This window comes from Heterodontus francisci, chromosome 13 (genome assembly GCF_036365525.1).
Source record: "Heterodontus francisci isolate sHetFra1 chromosome 13, sHetFra1.hap1, whole genome shotgun sequence".
Classification (NCBI taxonomy): Eukaryota; Metazoa; Chordata; class Chondrichthyes; order Heterodontiformes; family Heterodontidae; genus Heterodontus; species Heterodontus francisci.
In genome coordinates this window covers 75,540,250-75,554,169 of record NC_090383.1, presented here as the reverse complement: position 1 = coordinate 75,554,169, position 13,920 = coordinate 75,540,250, and the positions used below count along the sequence as shown (strand labels likewise).

Below are 13,920 nucleotides of genomic sequence, written 5' to 3'. Positions count from 1 at the left end.
ATTTATTAGTGACTATCTTATATTTACGCCCACCAGTCAAACCCTTTCATAATTTTAAAGACTTTATCAGGTCACCCCTCAGCCTTCTCTTTTCTAAAGATCCCCAGCCTGTTCAGTTTGTTTGTACAACAGTAAATAATATTTGTGGTTTTTTTTTTACTGGTTAAAAGCAAATGTAATGAAATTAAATACCTACCTTATAATTAGTCAAATCATTGGGGAGAAATGTCATAGATGCATAATTATACAGTGCCAGCAAGAGAAAATATTTGCAAATCCTACAACCAGGCGCCCTGTGAAAAAAAAACGAGTGTGGAAAAGAGGGAGGTTATCCTGTTCTTTAAATTGATCGATCACTGAGCAGAGTCTGCAGCACAGAGCAGTGAGCATTGACTAACAAGCTGGGGCTCGGTGGCTGAGAGGCAGTGAACAGGGATCCAAGCTCCGCCCCAGTTGCACAGTGGTTGGCGCAAATCCGCTTCAGCTCTCGCTTGTTATTCTGCATGTCATTCGCTGCAGGCTGGGCAAGCTGTTTTGTAGGATGTTGTGTGCTGTGTATTTCCTCTGTACCAGGCCGGGTTGCTATCACTGTCTGCGCCTGCTGATTTAACCGATGGCTGCGGCGATAATGAGGAGGGATATCGCCGGCTCTTACCGAGAGGTAAAGGCTTGACCGGGGCGGGATCCCCGCACTGGCTGCTTACTGAAAGGCGGGAGCTTTGGGCTTTCATTGCGTTTAGTTTCCTAAAAGTGTATTTTTTAGATCTCATATCAGTTTGAAATAATAGTTTTAAGTACTCCCAGTTTTAGTTACCGTGGGCATCGCATACCCTTTCTCGACTAGCAATTTAAAAATAGCTTTTCATGTATTAAAGGGGATCAGCGGCCAGGTTTCACCTCTGCACGGGAGTGTAAGTAATCCCGGAAATTTACTGTGCAGTCTGCGCTGATACTCCGCTGTGTGACCGCAGTGACGGTCCGCAACACCACCCAGGAAGGGATCCCGGAGCACGGTCCAAAGCTGGCACAAGGCCAAAGATACTTATCCTTATCAAACAATGCAGGTTGGTACATCAAAACAAGGAGCTATTGGACATTAAAGAAGGATGGGACCTTTCAGGCCTGTCACCATCTGTCAAGATGGGGTTGGGGTTTTGCTCCTTTATCTCTCACTATTTGGAAGTCTATAGTATACACCCAGCAGTACAATTGCTCATCTTTTGTTCCTGAATTGTAACCAAATAGATTCTTTGAACCCTCAAAATACATCATACCTTTCTAGTGCTGTAACAGTATCTTTGATCAATACTACCATTCTCCTACTTTTTTTGCTTCTGTACCTAGCCTAGCTACATGGTAGCCAGGATTACTAGGTCCCCATTCCTGCCCTTGTTTGAGCTAGGTCTTTGTTATTGCCTGGCTCCAGGTTGGCATCCTTCCATCTACGAAAGATGATGGACACGCAGCAAACAATCCATTCAGGTGGGGTGTCTTCTCTTGGTGAACCTTTGCTGATGGCTGTAAAGGCCAATCCTTGAGAGGCAGGTTCTGCCACAAGTGCTGCACATGAAGCTGCCAAGTGATGCTGTGAGTTGTAGTTTTTTGACATTGGTGCCTGTTGCCAAACTGCTGTAGAAACTGGTCATCGTGATAGTGCACACCAGTCCACAGGATGTGTCACCATTTCCCTCTTTCACCAGCTAGTGACTCCCAAGTGCGATAATTAACATTTTGGGCCTTCATGTCACATTTGCAAGCATCCTTGAAGCAGAGCTTTGGGCGTCCCACTGGTCATCTGGCCCTGGCTACCTCACCATACAGAAGCTCCTTGGGTCTTCCATCCTGCAGACGTGTCCAATCCACTGAAGCCGCCTCTGTTTGATTAGTGCCAACACACTTGGGAGCTCCTTTGAGAGGACTGTCACATTAGTGATCTTCTGCTGGGATATACCTATAATGCAGACAGTGAAGATGGAAATTATTGAGCTTCTTTTCCTGGTAGCTGTAAGTCGCCCATGTTTCACAGCCATACAGAAAGGTGCTGAGAACACAGGCCTTATAAACAATCAGCTTGGTGTTATTCCATGAGTGTTTCACAAGTCGGCCAAAGAGGGTAGCTGTTTTCCCTATATGTGTATCGAGTTCTGCATCAAGGGATAGACTGTCTGTCACTGTGGATCCAAGGTAGCAGAATTCAATAACTGCTTCCAGTGGGGTGTTGTTTAGTGTGACCAGGAGTGGAGATGCAATACCTTGTTCCATGACCACGGTTTTCTTGATGCTTATGGTCAAGGAGAATGAGTTACAGGTGTGGGAGAGATAGTCCATGAGTCCTTGTAGCTGAGTTTCTGTGTGAGCAACTAGCGCAGCATCATCAGCAGAGAGGAGTTTACTGATCAGGATGTGATGTGTTTTTGTCTTCACTTTCAGCCTTGATAGATTGTAGAGCTTGCTGTCTGATCTAGTCTGCAAGTTATTGTTATTGCCACTATATTATAATCTCACATGGCTACTTGTGCCTGCACTTCACCACCCTTAATTACTGGGCTCTGGGCATATATATACATGCACTCTAAAACCATCTTGATCTGTTTCACATTTCCCCCCTGTCTGATCTCTCCTATTTCTGAACTACTCTATATCCAAATGCTGTCTGTCTCTCCCAGTCCTTTATGCACCTTGTATCTCCTCTCTAATGTTTCATCTGGGTCCCTCTTCTTCCCCCCCCCCCCACCAACCACAGCAGAAGTTAACCTTCCTACGAGGATATTGGGCCCTTTCCTGTTGAGGTGTAATCCGTCCATCTTGTACAGGTCCCTACTGCCCCACAACAGGCCCCGCTGGCCCAGGAATCTGAAATCCTCCCTCCTGCATTAAGCTGGCTTATTTAGCAGCTCCTATACTCACTATCTTTGAGGTCCTGATCTTTAATGCCCTCCATACCTCTTAACCTCAACCCTTTGCCTTCCTATAATCATGGTTCCAACATTGTAATGATTCCTATGTTATAAGCATGCCCAGTGCATGATAATATCATTAAACATGTAATCTGGCCATCTGTCTTTCTTTATAAGTTCCTCCCAAAATATAACAAACATGGACCATGACTTCTGGCTGTTCCCTTTTCCCTTGCAAAATGTTCTGCACCTATTCAGGAAGACACAAAATTGTCATGGAGAAATATGGTGAACTAGAGACTATGGGCTTGATTTTAAGAGCCCGCCGCTGAGTTCAAAAAATGGGCGGGCTGCCGCAATCTTAAGCACGGCAGCTTATTTAAATAGCCGGGGCTGCCAGCCCCCTGCCCCCACCAATCTCGTCCCCCGATCCACCCCACCGCACTGGAAATCTTACCTCCTTCGCCCTCCCCACCATTGTGGCGCTGCCTTTCCCCGGATGGGGTTTTGAAGGCATGGGAGTGCTGGCCACCCCGCCAAAGATCACAGTGGGCCCTCAAGATCGCAGGTAAGTGTATGTTAATTTATTCATTTTATTGATTTGAATATTTTAATTGTGGTCCCATTGCCCAGTGGCAGTGGGGGACCGCCACAGAGCCTCTCCGCCACCGGGAGGATCAGGCCCTCGCGGCGTCGAGAGGTCCGTATCAGGCTCATCCGGAGCCATCTTCAGGTGCCCCTCCCCACTACGGAACCCGACACCTGGGGGAGAACAAGATCCAGCCCTATATTTTAGATGCATATAATTCTGAATCATTCAGTTATATACAGTATGCCTAACACAATGGGCATTTATCCCTATCTGGCTCTTTTCCATTAAACATGCCCTCCTTGCCCCTCTCAAAAAACACAATAATTTAAACCATTTTGGGATAAATAGGAAATCCAGTAAACAGAAATATGTAAATTGCGTTCAAGCCAGACTTGGCGTGGTTATTTCTGAAATTTATGGACTGTGTTCTTGTCGGATGACTTTTTAGGTTGAGAGTTATGGTCACTTCCACTCAAAGCAAAGGAGGTCAGGTTTGTTAACACTTACAACAGATTCTGTTCCAGTTTTGAGTGTTTCCAATGATGAAAATTCTTTCTAGTATTCACGTATGAATTTTCTATTTCCAAACACTTTACTGAAAGTCACTCTTTAGGCCACAAGAAATAATTGGCTTCTTATTTTATAACACCAAAAGTGAATATAGGAGCATAGTTATTTTATGTCATCCATATGTTGAAGCCTCAGTTCAGTGCTTGAATCTAGCGTCAGACACAACTGATTGCTTTCTCACAGTTTGTTCACTTGAATCAATCAATAGTTAAATTGGCTAATGCCCTTCAAAACTACTTCATTAGCTGTGATGTGCTTTGGAACATACTAAGATCATGAAAAGCACTATATCAATGCAAGTAATTTGATCTAAGTTCAATGTTCTTCTCTCCCATACCATTTGTATAAGTGGGCCCTTAAACTAAAATTGATTCTTCTCTGTCAAGCTATGTATGAAATATCTCCCTGCATATATAAAAGTATTACATTCTGCACACGTCAAAGTGTCAATAGTCAAAAGAAATAAATATTTAGGATTTGGAGCTGGAAGTTTCCAACAAGTAACTTCAGAATTTCCTTCACTTGCACTAATTGATCTCAAGATTTTAAGCAGTTATACTTTTTTCATTTTAAAGGACAGGGCAGGTTGCTTACCTATGTCCATCTTGGAGAATAGTATGTGGTACCAAGAAACCGGGAAAAAAAGTTGGTTGGAGATTGGCTCACCCCCTCTAAGGCAAGGGTATCCGATCCTTTACAGTATCCATGGGACTTGCAGATTTAGAGCTGCATGTGCTGTTCTCTAGGTGGATTGTGGAGGAATCATTGGAGTTGTGCGAGGGGTGAAGAAAATAGGTGAATCTAAAATACCCCATTTGGATAATCTGTGCTACAATTAACATTTTGCTTCCAGCACCCCTACTTCCTCCCCTGCCTTGTTGCGTGTCCCTGTGTTTGGCACCATCCATGTCCAAGAGGTGGATGCATTTTTAACAGTGTCAACTGTACATTCAAGGGCTAGGAGGTGATGACAGTGTCCCAAGTGAAATACCCTGCACCTTTCTTTTCTCTCTTGGCCTTGTCTATGAAGAAATGCTTGGTCTCTGCTCTACATTCTGTACAGCGGCATATTTGAGCTAAAGAGGGTACAGAGGTGAACTGAAGTTTGAGCATCCTGTGGCAGGGACTTCAATGTACTTCATTTTCCAAGAGGAATAACTACTATTTAAAAAAGAAAAAAGAATGGATTGATAGGCATTGAATTGAACCACAAGTAAACAGAATATCACTTGTTAAGGATGCTCATAATTAAGCAACTGAAAAGGTCAGATTGGAGGCTAATGCAATTGGTATTAATTATTTTTATCTTTTAGTCAGAGAGCAAAGATGGTGTCTGAGGTGAGTGCAACTGGGTTACGAATTTCAAATTTGTTTAATTCAGATTGAATTGGAACTAAAGGACTGGGGAGCTGTTATTCTGAATCCAAACCAGTGCTGCTTTGGGATTAGCTGATTAAAATGGGGAAATCCAATCAGATCTAGTCGATGGCCTTATGTTTTTTTTCTATTCACGGGACTGTCTGGAGATTCCAGATATGAGTGCTTGAACACTCATTGGTGTTATAGCTTATGGTTGTGGTTTGGTAATTTTGTGTTGAGAATGGAGTCCTGGCAAAGTTGTACAAAGGGTGGCGCAGTGGTTAGCACCGCAGCCTCACAGCTCCAGCGACCGGATTCAATTCTGGGTACTGCCTGTGCGGAGTTTGCAAGTTCTCCCTGTGACTGCGTGGGTTTTCGCCGAGTGCTCCGGTTTCCTCCCACAGCCAAAGACTTGCAGGTTGATAGGTAAATTGGCCATTATAAATTGCCCCTATTATAGGTAGGTGGTAGGGGAATTGTGGGGATGTGGTAGGAATGTGGGATTAATGTAGGATTAGTAAAGATGGGTGGTTGATGGTCGGCACAGACTCGGTGGGCCGAAGGGCCTGTTTCAGTGCTGTATCTGTAAATAAATAAACAGATGTTGATTATAACCTATATTCACAGCTATTTTGAAAGTTTTTTCAGGTTGCGAATCCTACTGTAAGTATGAAGTTGATAAGTGTGATTTGCCAACTAAGTGTTACCTGCCCACATTCTGCTGGTGTATAAATGCATATTTTTTAAAAATAAAAATATACACATAAAGATGTGTATATTTGAAAGTGGAAGACCGAGTTGATATGGTGGTTCAGAAAGCATATGGGATGCTTTGATTTGTAAATAGGGGCATTGAATGCAAAAACAAGGAAGTCATGCTAAACCAAAATACTGCAGATGCTGGAAATCTGAAATAAAAACGAGAAATGCTGGAAATACTCAGCAGGTCTGGCAGCATCTGTGGAGAGATAAGCAGAGTTAACGTTTCAGGTCAGTGACCCTTCATCAGAACTGATGAAAGGTCACTGACCTGAAGCTTTACCTCTGCTTCTCTCTCCACAGATGCTGCCAGACCTGCTGAGTATTTCCAGCATTTCTTGTTTTTATATCTTACAAATCAGGAGTTTGGCCTTAGCTGGAATATTGATGGAAATACACAGCAGGTCTGCCAGCAGCTGAAGAGAAAAGGCAGGATGTAAACTGTGTCAGAATTGGGTTCTACCCATTTCCTGTCTTCATCTGCAGCCTGCTGCGAATAAATGTGTACTAGCTGCTATTTCTCTTCCCACTTCTCACAGGTATGCACATTAAGCTTTGAAAAATGTTCTTGAGAAGTCTGATTATGCCAGACTCCCAATACCCTGAACTGGATCTTCAATCCCTGTGCAGAAAAGTCAATTCAAAATGCTGACCTAACAATAGCTGATTTTAACTAGTACCTGCTTTGGGCCCTTGATATATGCTAAAATGTTCAGATCTCTGCAGGTCTTGTTCTCTGATTGCTAGATAGTCCAGCCTCTGATGTGACCAGTTTTTGAAAACTGTGTTTTATAAATGTTTACTTTTCTCTGCAGCTTGCAGATGTTGGAACAGAGGAAGGAACTTGCAATTCTGAACTTGGGGATGAGACTGATGCAGATCAAGACAATGTAAATGGACCAGTAATGCAAGGTATAAACAAGCATTGAGAAAGACTCCTCAGTATTCCATCTCACCCTGCAGGAAAACATCTGGTCTCTATTTTGTAGTTATGCAGTTGGGAATGGGGTAACTTTTAAAGTGCTTTTGTACTTATTTTAATTTGGAGTCCAGAAAAGTGTCGTCCTTGAACCTGCTCCTAGCATTTATGCAGCTAAAGCTGGCGCCTTTATTCTGAGAGTTCGGGGGTCCACGAGTGTGCCACTGGGAAACAACAGCTGGTTTTAGTTGTGCAAATGTTGGGCCAATTTGTAGTAGCTGGTGTCGGAATCCTAATTAAAATAAGGCCACTATAATAACTGTGTTGTTTCTGATTTTTGTTGGGTAAATGAAGTGATCAACGATCAACAAAATTGTTTGGTTAAATTGAGTCATCTTATGACAGTTCTAAAGTTTCTTTCTGCTTGGGTTATTGAGGTGATGTTTCTTGACTCTCGGCATTTTCTGGTTTCATTTTAAATCTCTGCACTGGTGTTTCGATGGTTTATATGTGGGAATGTTATCTGGTTTACAGTAATATTACTCAGTGTTTGAAAGGCATGGCTTGTTTGACCATTTGATAATAAGAATTTTTTTTTTTAAGTAAGTGGGCTCATGCTTCCAGTGCCATCTTTATCTTTATTTTGTCTTTTTTTGTGTCCTTCAGATAAACTTTTATATTTAGTACAGAGTATCAGAGTTTGGGGGAATTTGGCACCTTGTAACTCACTGCAATGTGAAAACATTTACTTATCAAAATAAAAACAAGACTCTAACACATGAAAGTGAATTTATACACCATGAAGCATGCACGTAGGACAGCACTACCATAAAAAATGTATTTAAAAATAATTTGTTATCTGCTTACTATCCTGATCTATTCCCTTACCCTTCTGGCATTTTCTGCTCCTTTTCGCCCTTTATCACCCACCCTCCCTGCCTCTCCTTCAAATTCCTTATGATGTACTGCTCTCCCAAGTCTCCACATAACTTCCTGCACTTGACCTCTTCCCTCCTTTCCTCACTTGATCTCTACATTGAATGGCTCCTGATTCTTAATTAACTACATTTTCCCTCTCTCCATCTCCCCCCACCTCTGATTTTTCTGCACTCTCGTCATCAACCAATCTCTTCATGCCATTTTTGACCTCTGTTCACATTCATTTCCTCAACTTCATGACCTCTGATGTTTAAATCACTGACAAGATTATCATCACTCTATTCACATCTCTCTGGCTGCTTCCAGCCCTGCTAACCTCACCCTTTGTAAAGTTCTCCCAAGGTCCCTTTCTAACATCTCATTTCCAACTCTTTCCCATCTGACCGTTCACCTTCTACAATATCGCTCTGCTGTTGATCTGCTTAACAGCTTCCTTGGTTCTTCCTTTGATATTCTTGCCCCCAACATTGCCAACCCTCCTGCCATTCTCTTATTACCATTCTTACAGCTGCACCTTTACATCTGAGAACATTAAATCTGTGTACACCTGCTGTGACCAGATCTGCCTAGACTACATTAAGCAATAGCATTTCTATCCCTTCATTACAAAATCCCCCGACTACTCTGATGAGAGCAAAGGAAATCTCAAACTTTCAGATGATAAACCCGTCCTGTGCTCCCTTCATCTATACCTCCAATATCAATTGTGAGGAGCTTGTAAAACCTTTTGATTTAAAGACTTCCTCCCTTACTTCCCTCTTCTCCCAGTTCTGAGACCTCATTGATCTAGCTTTTTCCTCTCTCGTTTTCATTTTCCCACATTCATCAAGCTCATTTCCATGAAACTAACCGTGCGCCCTCAACTTCTGACAAATTTCCTCCCCACTTAACTCTTTCCTTGGTCCAATGTTCCCTGACATCAACAATTCCCTTTTCTTAGGTTCTATTGTTCAGCTTTCATCATTGCGTTCAACCACCTTGTTCTCTACCCTTTCCAACTAAATCCCCATTTTCTAATCTTTTTTTCTCTCATTCTTTTAATTTGTCATCATGGTCTACTGTATGCTCACTTCTCAGTCCAGTTTTCTTCCACAGCACTGAAGTGCATGGTAAAACATCCTATGTGACTGCAATCATGGAGACTTTCCCTCTTAGTGTTCTCCAACCGTCTGCAATATTTGACAAACTCAACCCCACATTCTCTTCCATGTTCATCTTGAGTGCCCTGCGATTCTATTCTGAGCACCTTCTGTTCTTTGTCCACATGTAGCCTCAGCAACAACATCTGTAGACAAGAAGTCAGCTTCCATAGTGTGTTGATCCAGTTCTAACTCTTCCTTACCCCCTTTAACTCCACAACCACCAGTGTGCTGTCTGACACCAAGTTACAGACAGGCTAGAGGTATCTCCCAACATTCTGGTTGACTCAAAAGCTCCACACCCAGCACCCATTTCTATCCCCTTAGCTGGTTGTTTCAACTGAGCCTGATAATCAGCAGTTTCAGTGTTCTGTTTGATCCCGAGCTGAGTTTCAAACTCCATACCCTATCCATAGTCTATATGTATTGTATTTTAATTGTAGGTATGTGGTGGGCATTAACTGGGGATTCACTTGTGCCCTTCTAAATAGACACCGATTTAAACTGTGGTGGTTGGGTTAGGAGATGCTTGCTTAAAATCTGTAACTGTGTAAATAAATGCTTATAAAAGTGTGTAAAGATTGACTTAAGTTCTATCCTTCACCAACTAGCTTTCTAGAACAGAATAGCCAAAACTATTTCCTCCCTTCACAGCACTACCCATTTCTATACTTCATTCCACCAGCACTGAAACTCTCAGCAACGCCTTTCTGACCTCAGCTGATCCAACATTCTCCTCATCAGACTCCCAAACTTCCAACATAGATAACCTCCAAGTCACCCAAAGCTCCACTACCTGCATCCTATCACGCTCCAACTCCACACCCCTTTCTTCCTCATCTTCACCAACCTCCATTGAGCTCCTCATCTCCCAGTGCACTGAATTCAAAATTATTGTTCTCATTTACAAATCCGTCCACAATGTTGATGGCCCTAGCTCCACATGTTCAGCTCGATATGCTCCAGCATTCTTCCTGTTCTTCAACTAAGGCCTCCTTTGTATCTTCCCTCCCTTCACTCCTTTTTGTAGCAGAACCTTCAACTGTATCTTGACCCCTGTCTCTGGAATCTTTCCCCAAAACACCTCTGCCTTACTACCCCCTTTCTTCCTACAGTAAAGAACGCTGCAATTAATTGCAGTATCCTCGGTGAGAATTATTGTGGTCAATGGTGAATGCCTTGCTTCACCACTGACTGCAAACTCCGAGCCAAATGTGTTTATGTATATGAGCTGACACTGAATCCTACGTAGCTACTGTGAGGTGTGAATGAATTGTTAATTTATTGTATCAGTGGTAAATCTAAACAGCATAAAGTGCTTGCTGTAAGCCCTTAAATGAAGGAAGGAAGTTGCAGTTAAATTACTATTTTCCCCTGTTCTAGATGATGAACTTGGCTGCACAAGTCTGTCTTCCATCTTTGGTAAAGCCTGTCTGAAGAATACTTTTGCTGTGATTCTTATCTTCATCTACCTACTCCTGATGTCCGTGGCAGTGTTCCTGGCCTATCAGACCATCACAGACTTCAGAGAGAAGCTCAAACACCCTGTCATGTCTGTCTCCTTCCAGGAAGTTCTGAAATATGATGCTCCTGGTGAGACTACAGTTTTTTTTCTTTTAAAATTGCTGCCATAAAATAGTTCAAAAGCAAAATACTGCAGATGCTGTGTGAAATTTCTCAATGCTGATGTTCAGAGGGACTTGGGTGTACGCATACAAGGAGCACAGAAAGCCACCATGCAGGTATAGCAAGCAACTAGGAAGGCAAATGGCATGTTGGCCTTTACTGCAAGGAGATTGGAGTACAGGAATAAGGAAAACTTACTACAATTATATAGGGCTTTGGTGAGACCTCACCTGGAGTACTGTGTGCAGTTTTGGTCTCCATATCTGAGGAAGGATATACTTGTATTGGAGGAGTTGCAGCCAAGGTTCACTAGATTGATTCCTGGGATGAGAGGGTTGACCTATGATGAGAGGCTGAGTAAATTGGGCCTATACTCTCTGACATTTAGAAGAATGAGAGGCGATCTCATTGAAACATACAAGATTCTGAAGGGGCTTGACAGGGTAGATACTGAGGGGTCGTTTCCCCTGGTTGGGCACTCTAGACTATGGGGGCATAGTCTCAGGTTTAAGACTGAGTTGAGGACAAACTTCTTGATTCAAAGGGTTGGGACTCTTTGGAATCCTGTACCCCAGAGGGTTGGGGATGCTCCATCATTGAATACATTTAAGGCCGGGATAGATAGATATTTGGTCTCTCAGGGAATCAAGGGATATGGGGAATGGGAAGGAAAGTGGAGTTGAGGCAGAAGATCAGCCATGATCATATTGAATAGCGGAGCTGGCTCGAGGGGCTGTATGGTCTACTGCTCCAATTTCTTACATTCTTATGCTGTCCGAAAGCAAAACCAAGAGAAAAACGAGAGTAAACCCAAAACCTGCAAAGAAAAAGAAAACAAAATGGGGGCAGAGATTACGGCCTGTAATTGTTGAACTCAATGTTGAGTCTGGAAGGCTGTAAAATGCCTAGTTGAAAGGTGAGGTGCTGTTCCTCGAGGTTACATTGAGTTTCATTGGAACACTGTAGAAGGCCGAAGACAGTGAGGTCAGCGTGAAAGCAAGGTGGAGAATTAAAATGACAGGTGACTGGAAGCTTGGGGGTCACACTTGCAGACTGAACAGAGGTGTTCTGCAAACAGGTTTCCCCAGTGTAGAGCAGACTGTATTGTGAGCAGCGAGTACAGTATACTAAATTGAAAGAAGTACATGTAAATCACAGTTTCACCTGGAAGTAGTGTTTGGGGCCTCGGATGGTGAGGAGAGAGGAGGTAAAAGGGCAGGTGTTGCATCTCCTGCACTTGCATGGAAAGGTGCTGTGGAAAGGGGAGGGGTGTTGGGGGTGATTGAGGAGTGGACCAGGGTGTCGCAGAGGGAACGGTCCCTTCAGAATGATGGGAGGGGAGGGCAAGATGTATCTGGAAACGGTGGAGAATGATCCGTTGAATATGGAGGCTGCTGGGGTGGAAGCTGAAGACGAGGGGACCCCTATCATGGTTCTGGGATGGAGGGAGGGAGGGAAGGGGTGAGAGCAGGAGTGTGGGAAATGGGATGGACACAGTCATGGGCCCTGTCAACCATGTTGGGAAGAGTCCTCGGTTGAGGAAAAAGGAAGACATGAGGAAGTGTTGGTATGGAAGGTTGTGTCATCAGAACAGATGCAACAGAGACTAAGACCGTTCAAGGTAGGCATTTCTGGAAGAGAAGTGGCAGTGAATTAAACAATAATAAAAAAGCAAAATACTGTAGCAGTTCTGATGAAAGGTCATCGACCTAATTCTGTTCCTGTCGCTATAGATGCTGCCTGACCTGCTATTTCCAGCATTTTCTGTGACTTAAAGTAGCTCTTGGCTTTTCAAACAGAATCTTGAAATTTCCTGCTGTTTATTGTCCTAATTACTGGCACTGAAAGCAATCTGATGAGTAATTAGAGGCCTGTTTCAACAGGCTCATACTATATAATTAAGTGATTTGAATCAGCAGTGTTTTGCAGACTATATTTTGAGTTACTGACAACTATATTAATTTCATTACAAATGTTACTTTGCTGGATCCGGTATTAGTACGTGCCTTTGACCTATGTCTCAGGCCTCAAATTATTTTATTTTCTTAATAACAATAATTAGAGAGAAAGTGATGCCTAAAGAATGTGGCAGCAACTCAGAACCTGCCAGAGGGAAAGGGATTGGGGATGGTTTCCTCTGTGCACTATATGTATACAAAGGTGATCGGGAAAAAAATAAATGTTTGATTTTGCTACGTAGAGCACCGAGAGAAAATTATCCTAAATTTTTTTTAAATTCATTCATGGGATGTGGGCGTCCATCATTTATTGCCCATCCCTAATTGCCCTTGAGAAGGTGGTGGTGAGCCGCCTTCGTGAACCACTTGCAGACCTTGTGGTGTAGGCACACCCACAGTGCTGTTAGGGAGGGAGGTCCAGGACTTTGACAACATGGCAGTGAAGGAACAGTGATGATTTCTAAGTCAGGATGGTGTGTGACTTGAAGGGAAACTTGCAGGTGGTGGTGTTCCCATACATCTGCTGCCCTTGTCCTTCTAGATGGTAGAGGCCGTGAGTTTGAAAGGGGCTCTCGATGGAGCCTTGGCGAATTGTCGTACTGCATCTTGCAGATGGTACATGCTGCTGCCACTATGCATTGGTGGTGGAGAGAGTGAATGTTGAAGGTGGTAAATGGGGTGCCAATCAAGCAGCTGTTTTGTCCTGGATGGTGTCGAGTTTCTTGAGTGTTGTTGGAGCTGCACTCATCCAGGCAAGTGGAGAGTATTCCATCACACTCCTGACTTTTGCCTCGTAGATGGTGGACAGGTGTTGGGAGATGAGTTACTCGCTGCAGAATTCCAAGCCTCTGACCTGCTCTTGTAGCCACAGTTCTTATATTGCTGGTCCAGTGAAGTTCCTGGTCAATAGCAACCCCCACCCCCGGAAATATGATGGTGGGGAATTCAGTGATGGTAATGCCATTGAATGTCAAGAGGATGTGGTTAGTTTCTTTCTTGTTGGAGATTTGGAATTCAGCTCTTTTGTCTATGTTTGTACCAATATTGTAATGAGGTCTGGAGCCGAGTGGTCCTGGCAGAACCCAGTATGAGCATTGGTGAGTAGGTTACTGCTGAGTAAGTGCCGCTTGATTGCACCGTCAATGACACCTTCCATTACTTT

At 43.3% G+C, this 13,920-nt stretch overlaps 1 protein-coding gene across 1 annotated transcript; it reads left to right on the top strand.

Moving 5' to 3' along the window:
* Positions 1-523: 523 nt before the first annotated feature.
* On the top strand, positions 524-10,808 carry LOC137376717 (proton-activated chloride channel-like). Its single transcript, XM_068045691.1, has 3 exons — positions 524-661; positions 6,993-7,089; positions 10,558-10,808. The coding sequence occupies exons 1-3, from the start codon at positions 614-616 to the stop codon at positions 10,806-10,808; spliced, it is 396 nt and encodes a 131-aa protein (XP_067901792.1). The 5' UTR covers positions 524-613.
* The last annotated feature ends 3,112 nt before the right edge of the window (positions 10,809-13,920 follow it).

Excerpts from the sequence above, each read along its gene's own strand:
- LOC137376717 (XM_068045691.1), top strand. The coding sequence starts at position 614 with ATGGCTGCGGCGATAATGAGGAGGGATATCGCCGGCTCTTACCGAGAG. Across the intron at positions 662-6,992 it reads TCGCCGGCTCTTACCGAGAG|CTTGCAGATGTTGGAACAGA; the intron begins GTAAAGGCTTGA and ends TTTTCTCTGCAG. Across the intron at positions 7,090-10,557 it reads AAATGGACCAGTAATGCAAG|ATGATGAACTTGGCTGCACA; the intron begins GTATAAACAAGC and ends CCCCTGTTCTAG.